A 15051-nucleotide genomic window follows, 5' to 3' on the forward strand; every position below is an offset into this window, starting at 1 on the left:
GAGTTTTATTCTCTGTATGTCTTCATTTTCTTTGAGGACACTTAACACACAGTATGCAGTCAGTAAATATTTGATGTAATAAACACTTACTATTCAACTTTAGAAAATCATTTTTTATTGATGGGTTTAGAATATATCATAGAATGATATGCATGCCATTTATTTCAAGGAATTTTTAAATTTTTATTGTTTATTTATTTATTCATTTATTTATTTATTTATTTATTTATTTATTTATTTTGCGAGTCTGGGGATGACACCCAGAGGCATTTGACCTACGAGCTACACCCCCTGCCCTATTTTTTATTCTTTATTTTGAAACTGGGTCTCACTGAGTTGCAGAGGGCCTTGCTAAGTAGCCGAGGCTGTCCGCGAACCACGATCCTCAGGTCTCAACCTCCTGAATGCTGGGATTACAAGTGTGCACCACCACGCCCGGCTAATTCTGAGAATTTTAACTAGTATCTCTCTATTGGAGAGGATAATGTTAGCCCAAAGCAAAAGTAATAAAAGGGTAGAAGTTTAAGTTTTAGCTTTTTATTGTTGGTAGTGGTTTTTGTTTTGTTTTGTTTTGGTTGTACTGGGAGTGGAATCCAGGGGCTTTTCTACCTCCGGGCTATACTCCCAGACCTATTTTATACTTTATTTGGAAACAGGGTCTCACTAAGTTGCTGAGAGCCTCACTCACTTGCTGATGCTGGCTTTGAATCTGTGCAATTCTCCTGTCTCAGCCTCCCGAGTGCTGGGATTACAAGCGTGCACCACCATGCCCAGCTATAGATATATGGCTTTAGATTCTCTAGTAGTATAGGCTGGATGTCAAATATTTTACAGTTTAACTGCATGGTATATAATAAAATGGTCAGTCTATTATTTAAAAAAACAAAAACAAAACTTTGAGCCAGGTGTGATGGCACATGGTTATAATCCCAGTACTTGGAAGGCTGAGACAGGAGAATTGCAGGTTTTCTGTCAGCCTCTGCTACTTGTGAGGCCCTCCAAAACTTAGTGAGATCCTATTTCAAAATAAAAAATAAAATAGGGCTGGGGGTGTAGCTTGGAGGTAGAATGCCCCTGAGTTTAATCTCCAGTGCCACAAAAAAATAAGAAAGAACTTTGAGCATACAAAATCAATAAATTAAGAAATTATTTTGAGCTGGGTGTGGTGGCACATGCTTGTAATCCCAGTACTTGGGAGGCTGAGACAGGAGGATGGCAGGTTTGCCCCACCAGCCTCAGCTACTTAGAGAGATCCTCTGCAACTTAGACTTGTTTCAAAATAAAGATTAAAAAATAGGACTGGGAGTGTAGCTTGGAGATAGAATGCCCTGGGTTTCATCCCCAGTACCATGAAAGAAAGAGGGGGGTGGGGGGAGAAGAGATTTATTTTATATAAACTATAGGTTTTACCTTAGATAATTAAGCTGAAGCACAAATAAATAGTGGAACTTTCTGGGAATGTGACCTGTCTTATGCATAGTGCCAGCATTGTACAGTACTATGGGATTTTCAGTAGTTCCAAAATATAAAAAAGTTTCTTCTTATAAAATAATATTAAATTCTGAAAATCTAATGTTGATCATAATAGTTATATAATAAATACTTTATAAGATAAACATTTTTCCCCTTAGACTGTCATATTTTATGTGTCATACCTGGCATGTATGTTCGTGGCTTCTGCTGTGGGTTTTTATAAAATGCATCTCTGATTTATGATAGAAGTCAATATGAAAATTATATTCATATGTAGAAAAGTGTTGAAATACATTTATTTTAGCACAGCAGGAATGCTAGTAGCTGATAGACCCTTTGAGAAACCTACTAGCTTTTTTTTTTTTTTTTTAAGACCAGCGAGTCCATTCACTCTGAAATGATGTCAACAAGTAAGGAATATAACTTCCAGACAGACTCTGGGGCCAAAAAAATAAACTGGCCTTTAATATTCTTCATGGTGGCTTTGACACCTTGTCTTCAGTATGTCTGCTTTTGTTTTCGTTTATTAAGTTACAGTCTTCCAGGTAACTCGAGTGTGACCTGGCTTTCCGTGTTTTTGAAGGTCTCTCGGTCCCGGCTGTCCCTGGCGCTCTCGGTCCCCTCACACTCACCTCCTCTGCTGTCACTGGAAGGATGGCCATTCCTGGGGCAAGTGGGATTCCAGGGAATTCGGTTCTGCTTGTCACCAATCTCAATCCTGATGTGAGTTGAGAAGTATTGTATGTAGTCTCTGAGGAGGAGGTATAGTGGCTTCCTATTAAAAGTTTGGCGAGGGTGGTGGTATACATGCCTGTATTTCTCAACGACTAAGGACTTAGGAGTTTGAAGGATTTTTATTACAGTTAATCATGTATATTTTGAAGCATACAGTGCTTTAAACAATCAGTTGTCTTTATTACATTATAAATAAGGTTACTTAAAAATTTTACATATTCAAAAGTATAATATACTGTGTTATCTTTTTCAAACAGCTTATCACACCACATGGACTTTTTATCCTGTTTGGTAAGTTCATTTATATTGTTTTTATGTTATCTGTAAATACGAATTGAACATATTTGATTCATTTAGTAATATTGATTATGCCAGGTAGTGTGTAACACTGGATGGAGCAGTGAATAAGACCTAGTGAGTAATTATAGTAGTAGAGAAACAGTTTTGTAAGATATTTAATGGGAACTAAGCCAGGGAGACCGAACCTAGCTGAGGGAATCAGTAGAAATGGTGGTCAAGCTGACTCGTGAAAAAGGAGGACAGGCCAGCAGGGAGTGAGGAGGAGTATTGTCTTTCACAGATGGAGCAGGGAGAGCGAGAGATTTTCTAGTGTACACGGAGGTGAAGGAAGCCCAGTGAGTGTCCGAGAGGCAAGTTGAAGCTAGACAGATGGATGGGCAGAGTCATAAAGAGCTTTGTAAGCTGCATGAAGGAATTTGGTTCCCTCCGAGTGATGAGAAGCCACTGGATAGTTTTAAGCAAGAGAGTAGCATGATGAGATTCAGGTTTTAAAAGCAGTCTTCAAACTGGGTGTGGTGGCACACACTTGTAATCCCAACATTTGGGAGGCTGAGACAGGAGTATCCCTGTTCGCTGACAGCCTCAGCTACTTGCGCTGTTTGCAACTTAGTGAGATCCTGTTTCAAAATAAAGGATAAAAAATAGGGCTGGGAGTGAAGTTCAGAAGGTAGAATAATGCTCCTGTGTTTCATCCCCAGTGCCGCAAACAGAAAGGTCTTCAAGCTTTCTTTTTCCCCTCTTGGTTTAGCTTGTATTCCTACTTATATAGTATTAAATTATTTATAAATTGCACCTTTTACTGTGCTCATTATATAAAGTATAATAAATACACAAGCAAGCTGGGTGTGGTGGTGCATGTCTTTAATCCTAGTACTTGGGAGGCAGAAACGGGGATCGCAGATTTGAAGCTAGCCTCAGAACTTGGTTAAGCTCTCAGCAACCTAGGGAGAACCTGTTCCCAAATAAAAAATAAATAGAGCTAGGAGTGTAGCATGGAGGTAGAATGCCCCCGGTTCAGTTCCCAGTACCATAGTAAATATTTGCACACACGCGTGCACACAAAGAAATATAAAAACAGTGAAATAAAAAAAAGTGAAGCAAATAATATTAATTATTTTTAAGAAACTCTTAATGGCAGAATACTTTTTCATAAAACCATGAAAAACTATTTACATATAGTGAGAGGTACAATTTGATTGCTTTATTTTAAATAAAATATCTTTTACTTTGATTCAATAATTCAAGGGAAAAATATGACCTATATGGAAATGTTTTACTGTTGATGTATTTCATTAATTATTATACTGTTTTTTATCTAATCCACTGATTTTTGCTGTACTAGATGTAGAAAATTTTACTTTTTTCTGTAATATCTGCATATTTTGAAAACTTGTACTTGAATGTGTTAAAAATTGGGTTAAGCCGGGAGTGGTGGCGCACGCTTGTAATCCTGTGCTTGGGAGGCTGAGACAGGAGGATCGCAGGGGTTCGAAGCCAGCCTCAGCTACTTAGTGAGGCTTTCAGCAACTTAGTGAGACCCTGTTTCCAAATAAAATATAAAAAGGTTCTGGGAGTATAACCTGGAGGTAGAAAGCCTCTGGGTTCCACCCCAAGTACCACCAAAAAAATTGGGTTAAAACTCACTGGTTGGCTGGGCATGGTGGTACATGCCTGTCAGTACTTGGGAGGGTGAGACAGGAGGATCACAGTTTTGAGATTGGCCTCAGCAACTTAGTGAGACTCTCAGTAACCTAGCAAGGCCATGTTTTAAAACGAAAAAGAGAAAAAGGGCTGGGGATGTAAATTAGAGGTAGAATGCCCTTAGGTTCAATCCCCAGTACCACCAAAAAACAACAACAAAAACATTGGTAAACTGGGCATGATAGTTATATACCTATAGTATCTGAGAAGGCTAAGACAGGATGATGAAGGCCAGCCACAGCAACTTAGCAAGACCCTGTTTCAAAATAAAAAGAGCCAGGGGTAGAGGGCAATAGCTTGGAGGTAGAGTGCTCCTGGGTCAGTCTCCTGTACAAAAACAAAAAACAAAAAAATCTGGTATTTTTATTTGTAAGAGTTTTTATAACCAGATAGATATTTTTTCTAAATTCTTTGAAGAAAGGTTGTATTTACTTATTTATACATACATACATACATACATACATACATACATACATACATACATACATACATACTGGGGATGGAACCCAGGGGCATTCTACTTCCCAGCTACATCCGCAGCCCTGATTTTTATTCTTTATTTTGAAACAGGGTCTCAGTGAGTTGCAAAAGGCCTCACTAAGTAGCTGAGGCTGTCCGTAAACCATGATCCTCCTGTCTCAGCCTCCCAAATGCTGGGATTATAATCATGTGCCACTGTGTTCGGTGACAAAAGGCTTTTTAAAAAGCCTTTTTGAAGTATAATTTACGTGCTTCAGTAGGTATTGAACTCTTTGATTTTTTAAAAATAAATTTACATGGTTATGTGTAGTCATCCATCACCTCAGTCCAACTTTAGAACTTTTTTGTCGCCCCTAAGAATACCCTCACTAAACAAGATAAATTTCTTATGGCATTTGCAGTCATAGTAAAAGCCTTTAATAATGTGACACCTTTAGGTAATTTTTAGTAGTAATATTGTTTATTAATAATACATCATGTGGCTGGACATGGTGGTGCATGCTTGTAATCCCAGCCTCAGCTACTTAGTGAGGCTGTCTTCATCTTAGTGAGACCCTGTTTCAAAATAAAGAATAAAAAATAGAGCTGGGGGTGTGGCTCCGAGGTAGAGTGCCCCTGGGTTCAATCCCCAGTACCACAAAAAATTAAATTAAAATAATATATCATATGGCTTTTTTCTAGCCAAAGCATGTATCCTTTTTTTTTTTTTTTTTTTTTTTTTTTGGTGGTGCTTGGGGTGGAACCCAGAGGCTTTCTACCTCTGGGCTATACTTCCAGACCTATTTTGTATTTTATTAGAAACAGGGTCTCAACTAAGTTGCTGAGAGCCTCACTAAGTAGCTGAGGCTGGCTTCGAACCTGTGCGATCCTCCTGTCTCAGCCTCTCAAGCGTGGGGATTACAAGCATGCGCCACCACGCCCGGCTAAGCATGTATTTTTCTAAAACTGAACTTATTATTCTTTAGAAAAAAATACTACCCATATCTTTTTTCTTTTTCTTTCATGGTACCAGGGATTGAGCCCAAGGCATTTTACATCCAAGCTATACCCTTAACCCTGTTTATTTTGAAATAGGGTCTTGTAACTTACTGAGTCTTGCCACATTGCTGCAATCCTTCTGTCTCAGTCTCCCGCATACTGGGATTACAGGGGTGTACCACCATTCCCAGTTGTCATTCACATCGTGAAGAACAAACCGTATGTGTTTAATTTTTAAAGAATCTCTACTTTAACCACTTAACATTTCTAAACGGGCAGCAAAAGTACCATTCATCTCTAGATTGAGTTGCCTTTAGGTGCTTGACAACAAGGTAACCAACTCTGTGTGTGCCTTGAAGGTTGTCATAGGCATTCTTTTATTGTGTTGCAAAGTATGCTGCTGCTGCTGCTGCTGCTGCTACTATTTAGAGATCTTATTTTTATATCAGCAATACCATACAACACATAAACTGATAGAGTGCGTTAGACCCGAGAGAGAAAAATGAGAGTATTGAACCTTCTGCCTATAATTTCATCTATAGATTAAAAATTCATAAAATGTAAGCCAAACGTGGTACCACATACCTGTAATCCCAGTTCTTGAGGCCAGCCTCAGCAACTTAGTAAGACCCTATTTCAAAATGAAAACTAAAGGGGTTTGGATTATATCTCAGAGGTAGAATGCCCCCAGGTTTGACCCTGGTACCAAAAAGGGAGGGCAGTTTTTTAAATACTGATTTTTGTGAATAAATTAGAATAAATAAGAGTTGGAGTTGTCCTAGTTACTCAGGAGGCTGAAGAGGAAGGATCACTAGAGCTTAGCCTGGACAACATTGCAAGACCCTCTCTCAAAAAAACAAAACAAAGCAGTTTGCTTGGCGTAGTGATGCCCTCCGGTAATTGTTTTTTGCTTATTTGTTTGTTTTTGTGGTACTAGGGATTGAGCCAAGGGGCATTCTACTTCAAGCTTCACCCTCAGCCTTATTTTTATTTTGAAAGAGGGTCTTGCTAGGTTGATGAGAGTTTCACTACTTGTTGAGACTATCCTGGAACCTTCAATTCTTCTTTTTCAGCCTCCCAAGTACTGAGATTACAAGCATGCAACACCACACCCTTGGCTTATTTTAGTACTTTGGAGGCTGGGACAGGAGGATTGCAGGTTTGAGACCAGTCTCAGCAACTTAGGGAGGCCCTTAGCAACTTTAGTGAGATGAGACGTTGTTTCAAAATAAAATAGGGCTGAGGTTGTAGCATAGAGGTAGAATGTCCCTAGGCTCAATCCCTAGTCCCAATAAATAAATAAATAAATAAATAAATAAATAAATAAATACCAAAGAGTTTGATTCTTTTTCCACACCATAATGAATCATTTTGTTTGGCTTCTGGGATATGAGACCCACTTTGGGGAACGATTAGTATAGAAAATTGAGTGTAATGAGATCAAGTAAAGGGCTGTTGTGGTAGTTCTGATGTGAAATGGGGTAGCTGTGAGGATGGGGAGAAGTGGACAAGTTGAGCGCTTTGTGGGTCATAGAATCAGTAGGTGCTGATGATTGATTGGATGTGAAGATTAAAGGAAAGACACATTAGAAGATGACTCCCAGGTTTCTGACTAGCATATCTAGAGTTAGTCGACACTAGATATGGGGACAGGGGAGAGAGCATGAATCTGTTCAGATATATTATATTTGAAGTGTTTATGGGACATCTAAGTAAAAACACTGAGTAGATGAAGAGATCTAGAACTTGGGAGACTATTATGAAATTGCCATGTGATCGTATAAGAGTATGTGTAAAAGAGACCTTTAAATTTAAATACCACACAGTCAAGCCGGGCGTGGTGGTACACGCTTGTAATTCCTGCACTTGGGAGGCTGAGACAGGAGGATCGCGCAGGTTCAAAGCCAGCCTCAGCTACTGAGTGAGGCTCTCAGCAACTTAGTGAGACCCTGTTTCCAAATAAATAAAATAGGTCTGGGAGTGTAGCCCGGAGGTAGAAAGCCCCTGGGTTCCACCCTGAGTACCACCAAAAAATATACATACAGACAGACATACAGACATACAGACATACATACATACTACACAGTCAGGCATTAAATATAGTGTTCTATTTTGTTTTAATTAGGTGTATATGGTGATGTACATCGAGTGAAGATTATGTTTAATAAGAAAGAAAATGCCTTGGTTCAGATGGCAGATGCAAATCAAGCCCAGCTAGGTAATAACTGATGCTGCTGCTGCTAACCTGCCCCCCTTTTCTTGTATGTGGATTTTCCTTCAAAATAAGTAAACATATAGCTAGTAGAAATATAATTATACAAGGTACTTCCTTGTGGTAATGTATTATTTGTACTTGTTATACTTTAAGATAAAATGTCTTTTGTCTGAATTGAAAAATTACTCAGTTGAAGTTTATCTGCTTGAACATACTGTAGATGTTTATAACTTTGACTCTAGAGTTCTTCCATTGTTTAAACCAATAGACATTACTGTTGTGTTTCATTTTATTTGTTTTATCCTTTCCTTCTAAATTAAGGTTTCTAGAACTGTCAAGTAGCTTAAAAATTTAGACAAACTTTATTATAGTGTGAGAAAGTGTTCTATGGCCTCGCTGTTAATGGGGCTGTTAAAATATTAGTAAGGGATTGGGGGAGTAGCTTAGGGATAGAGTGCTAGACAAACATGTCTAAGACTCTGGATTCCATCCAAGCAAAAGAAAAATAAATAACAAAATAAAATATCACTACTCATATTTCTTATAAAAATGCTTTGCTTAAGGTGAAACTAATACATTCAATCATTTCTTGAGTACTTGTTTTGTTCCAGGCATTCTGAAACTTGCTAGCACTTTGCTTGAAAGTTAATTAGTTCCTCTTTCTTTGGTTGGTTGGTCTTTTTAAAATTTCTTTCACCAAGGACACAGTAACTCCCAGCCTTGGGGGAAGAGGGCAGACCGAAGGGCGTCTGTTTCTCCTCTCCTCATCCACTTTCCCTCGGCTTTCTTGATTTGATATTGAAAAGTGGGCAAGGCTCCCTCTGACCCTTCCCTACTCCTCTTCTTATTGGTTTAATTTTTTCCTCCCCAGGATCTAATGTGGTTTCTGATTTTAAGTGTGCACCACTGGCTCCTTTGTTACCAACTCAATAAAAATGGTGAAATGTAAAAAAAAAAAAAATCACTGTAATAAAAATAAAGTCATTTAGTCAGGCATGGTGGTACACAACTTTAATCCTAGTACTTGGGAGGCTGGGACAGGATGGTCTCAGGTTCAAGAGCAGCCTCAGCAAGTAGTGAGATTCTCATTGACCTAGCCAGACCCTGTTTTAAAATAAAAATAAAGTCAGGCTGGGGATGTAGCTCAGAGATATAATGCCTCTGGATTCGATCCCCAGTACCATACACAAAAAAAGTCATTTAAACATTTCTCTCGCCAGGCGTGGTGGTGCACGCTTGTAATCCCCGCGCTTGGGAGGTGGAGACAGGAGGATCGTGCAGGTTCGAAGCCAGCCACGCTGGCTTAAGAGACCCTGTTACCAAATAAAAAAGTATAAAATAGGTGTTGGGGAGTGTAGCCCGGAGGTTAGAAAGGTTTCCAGGAACCCCAGTACCACACACACAAAAAAAATTATCTCAAAGATTTTGGATTTAAAACCCCTTTGAAGCTAGGCCTTGTGGTGCATGCTTAATCCCAGTACTTGGGAGGCCAAGACAGGAGAATCAGAGGTTCAAAGCCAGCCACAGCAGCTTAGTGAGGGTCTCAGCAATTAGTGAGACCCTGTTTCCAAATAAAATAGGTCTGGAGATGTAGCTCAGAAGTAGAAGGCCCCTGGGTTCCATCCCCAGTACCACAAAAAATAATAAATAATAAAAATAAAACCCTTTTAATTCTCAAAACTCTAATTCTAAGTGACTAAATGGAAGTAATTTATGGTAACTTAGATATTTCTGAGAATCTGTCTTAATACTCATTTTCTTCCTGTATGCTAGCAATGAACCATCTAAGTGGTCAGAGACTTTATGGAAAAGTGCTTCGTGCTACACTGTCCAAACACCAAGCAGTTCAGCTTCCTCGAGAGGGACAAGAAGACCAAGGTCTGACCAAGGATTTCAGCAATAGTCCCTTGCATCGCTTTAAAAAGCCTGGATCCAAAAACTTCCAGAATATCTTTCCACCGTCAGCCACACTGCATCTTTCCAACATTCCGTATGTACATCCTAAGTTACTCATTTAGGTGATTAGTAATTTATAATATGTGATTTGGGAGAGATAAAAACTCTGAAATTATTCTAACTTAGGAGTTGTTTTGCTTACTGATTTCTTATGAGAGAACTTATTTGCCATTTTGCAAATCATACTGTCCTAAAATGAAAGAGAGCAGTGCTTTAAATTTTTTTTTTTTTTTTTTTTTTTTTTTTTTTGGTGGTGGTACTGGGGTTCTTGGAAGCCCTTCTACCTCCGGGTTACACTCCCAGGCCTATTTTATACTTTTTATTTGGAAACAGCGTCTCTTAAGCCAGCAAGGCTGGCTTTGAACCTGTGTGATCCTCCTGTCTCAGCCTCCCAAGTACGGGGATTACAAGCGTGTGCCACCATGCCCGGCTTTTCTTTTTATTTTGAAACAGAGTCTCACTAATTTGCAGAGGGCCCTCACTAAGTAGCGGCGGCCAGGCGGCCAGTCAGGATCCTCTGATCCTCTGCCTCAGCCTCCCAAATACTTAGATTATAATAGTGCACTACCATGTCCTGTTTAAATGGCCCTTTAAAGAAAACAACTGGAACCTTCTTGAAATCTTGATCTATAAAAATGACTTTTTTTTTTTTTTTTTTTTGTGGTACTGGGGTTCCTGGAAGCCCTTCTACCTCCGGGCTACACTCCCAGACCTATTTTATACTTTTTTTTTTTTTTTTTAATTTGGAAACAGGGTCTCTTAAGCCATCGTGGCTGGCTTCGAACCTGCACAATCCTCCTGTCTCTGCCTCTCAAGCACGGAGATTACAAGCATGTGCCACCATGCCCGGTTCAGTTTGTATATTTTTTTAAACTAATACATGGACGGGGCTAAACTTTGAAAGGGGACTAAAAGCTCTGGCAGGTACATTTGTATTTGCCTTTGTATAAAAATTTAGTCCCATTAAATCTCAAGTTTTTAACAAAATTGATATAGATGCATTCAAGTAAGTTGGAAATCATAGACTAGAGCTCATATGTATTATATCAATAATAAAGATTTTTAATTGTATTATATAATTACATATAATATACTTTATTATTCATTATATGCTATGTAAGTTTTTACAGGTTTTGTACATCAGGAGCAATGGACCAAAATGTATTAACGACTGAAGGAAAGCTGGGTGTGGTGGAGCGTACCTGTGATCTCAGCACTTGAGAGGCTGAGGCAGCAGGATCACTGGTTCTTAGTCTCAGCAACTTAGTGAGACCCTGTTTCAAAAAGAAAAAAATAGTGGCCAGTCGTGGTGGCGTACGCTTGTAATCCTAGCATTTGGGAGGCTGAGACAGGAGGATCTGGATTTGCGACCAGGCTCAGCTACTTAGTGAGGCTCTTTGCAACTCAGTGAGATCCTGTTTCAAAATAAAGAATAAAAATAAGTCTGGTTGTGCAGCTCAGAGATTGAACCCAGGGATATCCTACCGCCAAGCTTTAACAAACCCAGCCTTATTTTTTATTTATTTTTTTGAAACAGGGTCTCACTAGGTTGATGAGAGTCTCAGTATTTGCTGAGGCTGTTCTCAAACCTGTGATCCTGTCCCAGTCTCCCAAGTACTGGGATTACAGTACATGCATCACTATGCCTGGGTGGGAAGTTCTTTTTCTTTCCTGTTTTATTTCTAGCTTCCACATAAGAGGATTCTGGGACATTATTAAGAATAATAATGTAAGCTAAGGGGTTGGGGTGCACTGAGTGGTGGAGTACTTGCCCAGCACACCCCAGGCCATAGGTTTGGTCCCTCCTCAAAAAGAAAAGAGTGCGGGATAAGTAGGAAAGGGAAATAATTACTCAGTGATGAATGTGAACCTCCTTGCTGTTCTATAATTAGGCTATGATGAGAAACCATTATTCTGAGTTGGTCAGTGGATCTAACTTTATGACAGCTAGAAAACTACAAACAAGTTATTTAAGAAAAAAGTTTAGACACTTGAAACCTACATAGGACATATAGGTAGAGAAAAAAGGATATTTTATTTTTTGAACCATCTTCTAAGTTTTGGGTACTATATGCTGGTTTTTTACACATATATGACCTCATTTACACTTCATAACACCCCTCCCCCCTTATTGGGGCTATGCTGAGTATCAAACCCAGGGCCTTTCACATGTGCTAGTCAAGTGCTCTGCTGCTGAGCTAAGCCCCCAGCCCTAACAACTCTTTTTAAATAAACACACAAAAATTTGTGGTCTTTCATAAGTCAAAATGCTGGGCAAGCCAAGTGTGGTGGCACATGCTTGTAATCCCAGGAGGATCGCACAGGTTTGAAGCCAGCCTCAGCTACTGAGTGAGGCTCTCAGCAACTTAGTGAGACCCTGTTTACAAATAAAGTATAAAATAGGTCTGGGACTATAACCTGGAGGTAGAAAAGCCCCTGGGTTCCACCCCCAGTACCACCAAAAAAAAAATGCTGGGCAAAATGGAGGAAGGTCTGGAGCTCAGAGGTATACAGCGTGTACTTAGCATGGGTGGGGCCCTGGGTTCAATACTCAGCACCAGGAAAGGGGGAAAAAAAATGCTAGGCAAGGCTGCAGTAATCTGAAGGCACACGTTGTTATTTTTAAGTCCTAAGGATTTCAGTGGACATGGTCATTTCTTTTTGGTATGAGAGGAATGCCCAAGGGTGTGACTAGTCATTGAAAAGTAATTAGAGACCATCTCAGAGCCTGACTACTTACTACAAACACACATTCAGAAATACCCTATACCCTGAAAGTAATCAAAGATGTAGAACTCTAGGACAAAACAGAGCTAGAGAGGTAACTTTGGAAATACCAGAGTAAATTACTAGAGCTGGTAGTGTGAATAATAATCACATTGAAAGAAACCATATAGAAAGGTTTTTTTTTTTAACCTCTCTATATGTGACAGTGATTGAGACAAATTTCCATTATTTTGTGGTACGGGGGGATTGAACCAGGGTTTCTCACATGTTAGGCAAATGCTCTACCACTGAGCTATACCCCCAACCCATCTTGATGTCTCTCTCAGCATTTCCAAATGATGATTTCATGACTCAATACTTCTCTTTGAAATATAAAATATTCTAGGAAATTTATGATGTAGTTAATCTGTGCTTCACTTGAGAATGGCGGCTAATGAAGTTGATGCTCCCTTTCTTGTGTTCACAGCCCTTCTGTTACAATGGATGACTTGAAGAACCTTTTCACAGAAGCTGGGTGTTCAGTGAAGGCTTTTAAATTCTTTCAGTAAGTCATTGCTTTTAAGAAATTTATTATTTAACATGGTGTGTAAATTTTTAAGATAGTTATTGAAGTCTTCTGATGGAAGGAGGAGGTTTAGAAGCAAAATTAACTTTAAATACTTTGTACTTTTTTTTTTTTCCATTTTCAGGAAAGATCGAAAAATGGCACTCATTCAGTTGGGATCTGTGGAAGAAGCGATCCAGGCCCTCATTGAGCTTCATAATCATGATCTTGGAGAAAATCACCACCTCAGAGTTTCCTTCTCAAAGTCTACAATCTGACTTCTCTGTGAATTTTTCTTCTAAAACTGGACCATAATTTCAGTAAAGCATTCAGATATAGACTGAAGCAGCTCAAGACCAATTCTGCCTCTTTCACAAAAATAACTGAGTTTAATACTCAAGTATATTCACAACAAGGGATGTTCTTTTTTTCACGATTTTCCCCTGCCAAGTATATGATCAAAGGTTTGTTTTTCCTTTGTACAATGGTTTCTATAAAAATAACCTTCAGGAAAATTACTTTTTCAATAATTTAATTCCCTGTGTTAAATTAGATTTCAAGAGAACAGACTTTCTTTAGTTCGGGTCCAGGTCAGCTTTATACGACATTTCTAAACTCCTTTGTGCTTTGAGAAATTTAAACAAATGGACTTTTTAAATTACTTGATGTAAGTAATTTAAATCACTTACAACCAAGTTTTTAAACTTTATGACTCAGAAGTTTGACCCTATAGGAAATTATGTTCACTTATAAATTATGTGAAATATTTGCCATGGTTATTATACGTAAACACACTGAGTTGTATTGGAAGCAGATTTATAAGCATGCATGTTTCAGTGATTCTTTTTCTTCACTGTGTGACACTCCTTTCAACAATGCATATATTGCCTTTTTAAGACTATCTGGAAAAATGAAGTGTCTCAACTATCCCCAGGGAAATTAAGTGGAATCCAACCAGGATCTATTAAGATGTCAGAATAATAATTTTATTAGAAATATCATGTTTTAAATTTCAAAATGACACTTATTTGTTGAGTAACATGATCTTAGAAATTTTAAAAGAAAAATAATCCTACTTTTTTAGTCATTGTTTTCAGAAAAAAAGTTTACAGTCTTAAGGAAAATATTCAGGTCTATCATATGGTTTGACAGATTTTTTAAAAGTTATTTTTGGTAAGGTCTTCTTTTAGAAAAAAAAATCTCAAGGGTTTTTTGTACCACTATAATCTCTAATACCTATTCAGAATTACTGTGTATTTACTTAATTTCTTATTATGTGCCTTATTATGTGCTTAAGATACAGTAGGTTAGAGTTTTATCTAAATATCTTGAAAACTATATTGTGGGCTTGGTGAGCGATTTGTTTTTTCTTTCCCTGGTTTGGTAAGGATTTTAAGGGTTGTTTTTTTTCTTGCAATTTTAAGTGATTTTCAATAAGTAATAGTTTTTATTCAAATCTTTGGTGCTTTGGTACAGAGATGGGTGGAGAAGGGTGAATGGCCTTGGGACTAGCTCAGTGCACACTTGTCGGCCTCTGTACACTGTGACTGGTAGGGTTACTGCCAGTCCTCACACACCAGTTTGGGGCTATAGAATGCAATCTCAGTTTTTGGATTTGTCTAATCTTTATTGCCCATCAGAATTTGTCTCAGGATTACTTGGTTCTTCTCAGTACTCAAGTGAGAGCTTGCTCTTCTTTGTTAGTACAACTTCATTACTGAGTGCCCACATACTTGGAGTTTGAGAATGGTGGGTTATTTCTCATACTCTGTCCCTCTCTCTTTCTGGTTGAATGTAAGAGTACATTTTAATGTTGCTTCAGTGATTGTATTATGCAAAATTGTTTCTTTTGAATAAGAAACTACTTGTGTTAATTGTTTCTTCAATGTTTGATCAGATTTTTTTTTAAAGCAGAATTAGAGGGATCAATTTTGTCCACCCC

The 15051-nt window shown here is 38.4% G+C and overlaps 1 protein-coding gene across 3 annotated transcripts in view; it reads left to right on the forward strand.

Annotated features, from left to right (window-relative positions):
• The window catches only part of PTBP3 (polypyrimidine tract binding protein 3), a gene marked incomplete at its 3' end in the record, with an annotated part of 108249 nt that extends 94862 nt beyond the window's left edge, over window positions 1-13387 (forward strand). For all 3 annotated transcript variants that reach the window (XM_080708573.1, XM_080708574.1, XM_080708575.1), the window contains 6 exons: window positions 2057-2196; window positions 2466-2499; window positions 7793-7885; window positions 9656-9872; window positions 13032-13109; window positions 13255-13387. In XM_080708573.1, coding sequence (XP_080564699.1) covers window positions 2057-2196; window positions 2466-2499; window positions 7793-7885; window positions 9656-9872; window positions 13032-13109; window positions 13255-13387 — 695 coding nt within the window. The remainder of the gene's footprint in view (window positions 1-2056; window positions 2197-2465; window positions 2500-7792; window positions 7886-9655; window positions 9873-13031; window positions 13110-13254) is intronic.
• Between the last annotated feature and the right edge of the window lie 1664 nt (window positions 13388-15051).

The sequence above is a fragment of the Muscardinus avellanarius genome, assembly GCF_963383645.1.
Source record: "Muscardinus avellanarius genome assembly, chromosome: 13".
NCBI lineage: Eukaryota > Metazoa > Chordata > Mammalia > Rodentia > Gliridae > Muscardinus > Muscardinus avellanarius.